Source organism: Uranotaenia lowii, chromosome 2 (genome assembly GCF_029784155.1).
Source record: "Uranotaenia lowii strain MFRU-FL chromosome 2, ASM2978415v1, whole genome shotgun sequence".
NCBI classification, from domain to species: domain Eukaryota; kingdom Metazoa; phylum Arthropoda; class Insecta; order Diptera; family Culicidae; genus Uranotaenia; species Uranotaenia lowii.
This window is the reverse complement of record NC_073692.1, coordinates 36,871,215-36,880,207: the sequence shown is the minus strand read 5'-3', so window position 1 is coordinate 36,880,207 and position 8,993 is coordinate 36,871,215. Positions and strand designations below refer to the sequence as shown.

General features: G+C 33.9%; 1 protein-coding gene across 3 annotated transcripts in view; it reads right to left on the bottom strand.

Moving 5' to 3' along the window:
• Positions 1–262: 262 nt before the first annotated feature.
• Positions 263–8,993, bottom strand: part of LOC129747679 (UDP-glucosyltransferase 2-like) — an 80,849-nt gene continuing 72,118 nt past the window's right edge. For 2 of the 3 annotated variants that reach the window (XM_055741990.1, XM_055741992.1), the window contains exons 2-5: positions 2,230–2,503; positions 1,372–2,170; positions 1,091–1,307; positions 263–1,033 (exon numbers count right to left, since the gene is read on the bottom strand). In XM_055741990.1, coding sequence (XP_055597965.1) covers positions 763–1,033; positions 1,091–1,307; positions 1,372–2,170; positions 2,230–2,502 — 1,560 coding nt within the window. In that variant the 5' untranslated portion in view covers position 2,503 and the 3' untranslated portion in view covers positions 263–762. Of the gene's footprint in view, positions 1,034–1,090; positions 1,308–1,371; positions 2,171–2,229; positions 2,504–2,607; positions 2,614–8,993 lie in introns of those variants that run through there. The other variant, XM_055741993.1, reaches the window with a different exon arrangement.

Here is an 8,993-nt window from a genome sequence, read left to right as displayed (position 1 = left end):
AAATTTTGAATCCGTTTAATTTTGAATCTTTACAGTAGAATTTATCATTTTTCCGAGTTTGAGTGATGGTCTTAAGTAGGAAAATTGTTTAAGAAAACAATTTCCTTATTTATTTTTGTATTTTGGAAATTTTTATTATATCAAGCTAAACTTTATTATTTCGATTTGGCGACAAAAATATTGATTGCATGCATTTCTGTAAGTTTGGAGAATCTTCATGAATTTCGGACCGATGCATAACTCGTGAAATTAATTAAAATAGTTAAAGATATTCATGAAATTCATTTATTCAAAAATTTGATTCATCAGAGAACGCTTTCACCCGGTGATATTTCAAAACTTTGTACCTAATCTCTCCTGTTCACGTTATTGGTGGTCTTACTGTAATATGAACTTTTTGTAACAATCTTTCTTTATTCCTGTACATAAAACAACATTATATGTTTCTCCGTCATCAAGTCATATGATTCCATCTGCCATCGATATTTCCGAAACTTAAATGAGACGTACTCTTACTAGTCGTTGCCGAAAATAACTTACCGTATTCAAATTTGGCTCTACAGATTCGGGGTTTTATTGTCCCCATCTTAACTTACAAGCTGCGATTTAAAACTAATATAACAAATGAGGCTTTCTAAATGTTAAACACCTTCTTTTTCAAACCTGTACATAAAATACCTTTCAACCACTTTTTGAACATACATTTTTTTTTTAATTTACGCTCTTCGCACTTCAAGTGCTTCACTTATAGCCAACTTTTTTTCATGATCTTTTTACTTTGGCAGTTTTTACACCAAACAGATGGTGATATATTTTGATCAACAAAAGGCACAGTAACAAAATCACACCGGAAATCGCTAGAATGACATCCCACGAATAGTAGACCGCCAGATTCAAATTCGAACCATAGGATCGTTCATAGCGCCGTACGCCATGTCTGAGCACATTCTCGATGGACCAAATTGCCAGCTGAAGGGGCGTGTGCGGTCGATGGTTGAACGCATCCGAAAGATGTCGGGCCGCTTGGCGGATCCTAAAAAGAATTTATAAAATCAGTAGTAAAATTTCAAAAATATTTAAGGCAGTTTACTCAGGCTGGAGTGCCTTCTGTAGACAATCGAACACGTAATCCGGTGTTATCTGTTCGTAGAACATTTGAACGCCAGCTCCTCGATTGACGACAGCTGCCGCGTTCAGGAATTGATCCCCGTAGAAAGGTGTCGCCACAATTGGTACCCCACAGTGAACTGCTTCCGAAATGCCGAGCAAACCACCATGAGCCATGAAGAGTCGCACGTTGGGATGACCTTGAATTTGAAAAAGGTTTCTTTGAGGTTTTTCAAAATGTTTTAAACAGTAGATGGATCTTACAAAGAACGTCTCTTTGCGGTAACCATTTTCTGATCACAACGTTCGGTGGTATGTTGTCCATGTTGTCGTCTTCCCATTTCCACAGGACTTTGTAAGGAAGGCGTTTGAGGGCACTGAAAATGGCGTCACGTTTAGGTTTTGGCAGCGTTGATGCCCTCAGTACGGAACCCCAAGAAATGAGGATAACTCCTTCGACGGAACTGTCCAGTAGTTTGGCCAAATCGTCTGGTAACGGTTTAACCGGTTCAATGTGAACTCCACCGACTTCAACAACAACAGGTACAAGAGGTCGAGCCCCACTTAGAGTGTAATGTTGATTAACCAATACTAAACTTGCATTCTTCGCGATGTCCCGTACACTTGGGATAGCCAAACCGGGAAACTTTTTCGCCAACAAACGATCGTCATTCCACTGAACCACGTGATACAGCAATTTTACGGCACGTGTAACGATCCAGTTCTCGGCACGCTCCCAAAAGCCCATACGTTCAGAAAACCTACTGAACTCGGAAGGAATGTAAGCTGGACTGTCCGGTAGACCGATTCGATCGTAGTGCCAAGGCATCAGAGCACAGCTGCTCAAACCTACGAAGGGAACGTTCATAACATGCGCCAACCCCAGCATACAGTCGGTAGAGAAGAACTCCGTTACGATCAGCTCGAAGGGCTTCGATCGGTGTAGTTTGAGGACTTCGTCTAACGCAGGTGAACCGAGAGCAGCTTCGCAACTTGAAAATCCCCAGTCTGCTAACTCGTAGAACTCGATAAAGTTGCTCACAAAGTCCCTAGTATTTTGTTCCTAAAAATAGTCCATTATCAACAAGTACAATTCAAGCACCTAAAAAAACCATAACCCACCTCAATGCTGAAGCTGTCGGTCAGCACATCTGGTCCCTCGAAGGCATAGTCTCGGTAATTTGGAAGTGGTGGCACTGATTTCTGCGCATTGGGAAAATAGCTGATTACGGTGACTTCATGACCGGCCTCGGCCAATCCACGCATGATCGGCTGGAAAACCTTGAAGTGACTCAGTCCGGGATGGGGAAAAAGGCCCAAAATTCTGGAGCCACTACTCAGTCCCAAAAGGGCGACGATGGTCCATACCAGCCCTACAATCGAACCGGATCGCATTCTGAAAGTGTTTAGATTTTTTATGAGAAAAAAAATGTATTGAAATTCGTAGCGTCCTGATGAAGGTAACTTAATTTGTTGTAATGATTTAATTTTGAGTGATACCTATAATAGCACCTAGAAACCGACTAGCCAAAGATAGGGGAAATTGTTTGTTACCATTGATAAGGCGCGCATTTGCTTTTTTGATAAGTGGTAGAGGTACGCTCTTTCCTTATGCAATTGAGCATTTCGGTCGGACGGCTGCCCATATTTTTGTGAACCTAATCTTTTTTCTTTACATTTGTCATTTTTTATTCCAATAACTTAACCGGAGTTTTTGAAATGAAAGGGCGAATATTACACCAGTCCATAGCCATATTTTGAACAAAATAAATTCAAATTGGAGAGACATTTCAATTACGGTTAAATCAGCCTTGTGATATGGTTGAATTAATCGAGGTTTGATGCCAATCGGACAACGAGCCACGCGAATTCAGCCATGCTGTTTTCCTATTCCATGCATTGTTTTCATTTTTTTTATTTATTCTAGTTAAAAAAGTAACAGAAATGATAAAAAATGACAGAATATACAAAATGGCAAAATCGACAAACAAATGAAAAAAGGAAAAAATAATCAAAAGTTATTAAAATGGCCTCAGAAATGACATAAAAGTTGAAATAAACAGGATATAACAAAACTGACTCAAATGGCAAGAATGACAAAAATTTACAAAATTGAAAAACAAATTACACAAATTACAAAAAAAACAAAAATTACAACAACAAAAACAAAGTGACAAAATATCAAATACTACAAATGTTGCAAAAATTACAACAATTTTGAAAATAACTATATAATCATTACAAAACTGGCATATTTTCTCATTTTGTCATTTTAATCATATAAAAACTGACAAAAATTACAAAAATATGAAAAAATACAAACAAAATCACACAAATGACATCTCACTTAACCTTCCCAAGCTGATCGCAAAATATCCATTTACATCTAAGGCCAAACACCAGTAGTTTGCGTACGTTCTCTTTGCCGTAAATATTGACCGATTTCGATGACTTTTAAAAGTGCTTTTAATTCATTGTATAGATTATTTATTCTCGTTTCTCAATATTGAAAAAATAAGTCAACATGTTTTACCATCTAGTATATGGTACAGAATGGAGAAAGTCCCTTTTTCTAAAATGCTTATAATTCTTGTAGGTTTCATTTAGTGCGCTGATTTTATAAAATTTTTAATTGTGTTTTCAGATTGAAAAACCGAGTAGATGTTTTAAGAAAATAATAATCAAATTAACAAAAAAAAAATGGAATTTAGAAAATCGGTTCATTGGCAAATGAGATACAGCGAAAGCCAAAATTGGGTGTGTTTTTTTAGTAGGATTTTTGTCTACCGCAAGTTCCAAGATGGTGGCCAAAACTTCCGTTGAACACCCAAATTTCAGATTTCGGATTCAGATTTCAGATTCCGATTTCAGATTTCAGATTCAGATTTCAGATTTCAGGTTCAGATTTCAGATTCAGATTTCAGATTCAGATTTCAGATTCAGTTTTCAGATTTAGATTTCAGATTCAAATTTCAGATTCAGATTTCAGATTCAGATTTCAGATTCAGATTCAGATTTCAGATTTTAGATTCAGATTTCAGATTCCGATTTCAGATTTCAGATTCAGATTCAGATTTCAGGTTCAGATTCCAGATTCAGATTTCAGATTCAGATTTCAGATCCAGATTTAAGATCCAGATTTCAGATTCAGATTTAGATTTCAGATTTCAGATTCAGATTTCGGATTCAGATTTCAGATTCAGATTTCAGATTCAGATTTCAGATTCAGATTCAGATTTCGGATTCAGATTTCAGATTCAGATTTCAGATTTCAGATTCAGATTTCAGATTCAGATTTCAGATTCAGATTTCAGATTCAGATTTCAGATTCAGATTTCAGATTCAGATTTCAGATTCAGATTTCAGATTCAGATTTCAGATTCAGATTTCAGATTCAGATTTCAGATTCAGATTTCAGATTCAGATTTCAGATTCAGATTTCAGATTCAGATTTCAGATTCAGATTTCAGATTCAGATTTCAGATTCAGATTTCAGATTCAGATTTCAGATTCAGATTTCAGATTCAGATTTCAGATTCAGATTTCAGATTCAGATTTCAGATTCAGATTTCAGATTCAGATTTCAGATTCAGATTTCAGATTCAGATTTCAGATTCAGATTTCAGATTCAGATTCAGATTTCAGATTCAGATTTCAGATTCAGATTTCAGATTCAGATTTCAGATTCAGATTTCAGATTCAGATTCAGATTTCAGATTCAGATTTCAGATTCAGATTTCAGATTCAGATTTCAGATTCAGATTTCAGACACAGAGAACAGACGTACAAGCTCGAACAAAAAATCTTTAAAAAAGTGTGTAAAATTTCAAATGCTGACACCCAAAAAATACGTTGAAACTTGACTTAAAACAGTGCCATCTATTGCGCCGTTCAAAAGTTACAAATCAAATTTTCACAGTTCTCTTTGGCGTATTTGGAGACATCTGGCGGTTAAGCCAAAAAGGAAAAATTGGTTAAAATGTTCGTTGGAAATTTTACACAAGCTTCGTGAGATAGCTTGTACGTCTGTTCTCTGTGTTTCAGATTCAGATTTCAGATTCAGATTTCAGATTCAGATTTCAGATTCAGATTCAGATTTCAGATTCAGATTTCAGATTCAGATTTCAGATTCAGATTTCAGATTCAGATTTCAGATTCAGATTCAGATTTCAGATTCAGATTTCAGATTCAGATTTCAGATTCAGATTTCAGATTCAGATTTCAGATTCAGATTTCAGATTCAGATTTCAGATTCAGATTTCAGATTCAGATTTCAGATTCAGATTTCAGATTCAGATTTCAGATTCAGATTTCCAATTCAGATTTCAGATTCAGATTTCAGATTTCAGATTCAGATTTCAGATTCAGATTTCAGATTCAGATTTCAGATTCAGATTTCAGATTCAGATTTCAGATTCAGATTTCAGATTCAGATTTCAGATTCAGATTTCAGATTCAGATTTCAGATTCAGATTTCAGATTCAGATTTCAGATTCAGATTTCAGATTCAGATTTCAGATTCAGATTTCAGATTCAGATTTCAGATTCAGATTTCAGATTCAGATTTCAGATTCAGATTTCAGATTCAGATTTCAGATTCAGATTTCAGATTCAGATTTCAGATTCAGATTTCAGATTCAGATTTCAGATTCAGATTCAGATTTCAGATTCAGATTTCAGATTCAGATTTCAGATTCAGATTTCAGATTCAGATTTCAGATTCAGATTTCAGATTCAGATTTCCAATTCAGATTTCAGATTCAGATTTCAGATTCAGATTCAGATTTCAGATTCAGATTTCAGATTCAGATTTCAGATTCAGATTTCAGATTCAGATTTCAGATTCAGATTCAGATTTCAGATTCAGATTTCAGATTCAGATTTCAGATTCAGATTTCAGATTCAGATTTCAGATTCAGATTTCAGATTCAGATTTCAGATTCAGATTTCAGGTTCAGATTTCAGATTCAGATTCAGATTTCGGATTCAGATTTCAGATTCAGATTTCAGATTCAGATTTCAGATTCAGATTTCAGAATCAGATTTCCAATTCAGATTTCAGATTCAGATTTCAGATTTCAGATTCAGATTTCAGATTCAGATTTCAGATTCAGATTTCAGATTCAGATTTCAGATTCAGATTTCAGATTCAGATTTCAGATTCAGATTTCAGATTCAGATTTCAGATTCAGATTTCAGATTCAGATTTAGATTTGTGAGGGTGAAAACTCTTGGTTAATCCCTCGTTAAATACAACGTACAAAAAAAAAAAAAAAAAAAAAAAAAAAAATTTGGATTTAGATTTAGATTTCAGATTCAGATTTCAGATTCAGATTTCAGATTCAGATTTCAGATTTCAGATTCAGATTTCAGGTTCAGATTCAAGATTCAGATTTCAGATTCAGATTTCAGATTCAGATTTCAGATTCAGATTTCAGATTCAGATTTCAGATTCAGATTTCAGATTCAGATTTCAGATTCAGATTTCAGATTCAGATTTCAGATTCAGATTTCAGATTCAGATTTCAGATTCAGATTTCAGATTCAGATTTCAGATTCAGATTTCAGATTCAGATTTCAGATTCAGATTTCAGATTCAGATTTCAGATTCAGATTTCAGATTCAGATTTCAGATTCAGATTTCAGATTCAGATTTCAGATTCAGATTTCAGATTCAGATTTCAGATTCAGATTTCAGATTCAGATTTCAGATTCAGATTTCAGATTCAGATTTCAGATTCAGATTTCAGATTCAGATTTCAGATTCAGATTTCAGATTCAGATTTCAGATTCAGATTTCAGATTCAGATTTCAGATTCAGATTTCAGATTCAGATTTCAGATTCAGATTTCAGATTCAGATTTCAGATTCAGATTTCAGATTCAGATTTCAGATTAAGATTTCAGATTCAGATTTCAGATTCAGATTTCAGATTCAGATTTCAGATTTCAGATTCAGATTTCAGGTTCAGATTCAAGATTCAGATTTCAGATTCAGATTTCAGATTCAGATTTCAGATTCAGATTTCAGATTCAGATTTCAGATTCAGATTTCAGATTCAGATTTCAGATTCAGATTTCAGATTCAGATTTCAGATTCAGATTTCAGATTCAGATTTCAGATTCAGATTTCAGATTCAGATTTCAGATTCAGATTTCAGATTCAGATTTCAGATTCAGATTTCAGATTCAGATTTCAGATTCAGATTTCAGATTCAGATTTCAGATTCAGATTTCAGATTCAGATTTCAGATTCAGATTTCAGATTCAGATTTCAGATTCAGATTTCAGATTCAGATTTCAGATTCAGATTTCAGATTCAGATTTCAGATTCAGATTTCAGATTCAGATTTCAGATTCAGATTTCAGATTCAGATTTCAGATTCAGATTTCAGATTCAGATTTCAGATTCAGATTTCAGATTCAGATTTCAGATTCAGATTTCAGATTCAGATTTCAGATTCAGATTTCAGATTCAGATTTCAGATTCAGATTTGAGATTCAGATTTCAGATTCAGATTTCAGATTCAGATTTCAGATTCAGATTTCAGATTCAGATTTCGGATTCAGGTTTCAGATTCAGATTTCAGATTCAGATTTCAGATTCAGATTTCAGATTCAGATTTCAGATTCAGATTTCAGATTCAGATTTCAGATTCAGATTTCAGATTCAGATTTCAGATTCAGATTTCAGATTCAGATTTCAGATTCAGATTTCAGATTCAGATTTCAGATTCAGATTTCAGATTCAGATTTTAGATTCAGATTTCAGATTCTGATTTCAGATTCAGATTTCAGATTCAGATTTCAGATTCAGATTTGAGATTCAGATTTCAGATTCAGATTTCAGATTCAGATTTTAGATTCAGATTTCAGATTCTGATTTCAGATTCAGATTTCAGATTCAGATTTCAGATTCAGATTTCAGATTCAGATTTCAGATTCAGATTTCAGATTCAGATTTCAGATTCAGATTTCAGATTCAGATTTCAGATTCAGATTTCAGATTCAGATTTCAGATTCAGATTTCAGATTCAGATTTCAGATTCAGATTTCAGATTCAGATTTCAGATTCAGATTTCAGATTCAGATTTCAGATTCAGATTTCAGATTCAGATTTCAGATTCAGATTTCAGATTCAGATTTCAGATTCAGATTTCGGATTCAGGTTTCAGATTCAGATTTCAGATTCAGATTTCAGATTCAGATTTCAGATTCAGATTTCAGATTCAGATTTCAGATTCAGATTTCAGATTCAGATTTCAGATTCAGATTTCAGATTCAGATTTCAGATTCAGATTTCAGATTCAGATTTCAGATTCAGATTTCAGATTCAGATTTCAGATTCAGATTTCAGATTCAGATTTCAGATTCAGATTTCAGATTCAGATTTCAGATTCAGATTTCAGATTCAGATTTCAGATTCAGATTTCAGATTCAGATTTCAGATTCAGATTTCAGATTCAGATTTTAGATTCAGATTTCAGATTCTGATTTCAGATTCAGATTTCAGATTCAGATTTCAGATTCAGATTTGAGATTCAGATTTCAGATTCAGATTTCAGATTCAGATTTTAGATTCAGATTTCAGATTCTGATTTCAGATTCAGATTTCAGATTCAGATTTCAGATTCAGATTTCAGATTCAGATTTCAGATTCAGATTTCAGATTCAGATTTCAGATTCAGATTTCAGATTCAGATTTCAGATTCAGATTTCAGATTCAGATTTCAGATTCAGATTTCAGATTCAGATTTCAGATTCAGATTTCAGATTCAGATTTCAGATTCAGATTTCAGATTCAGATTTCAGATTCAGATTTCAGATTCAGATTTCAGATTCAGATTTCCGATCCAGATTTCAGATTTCAGATTCAGATTTCAGATT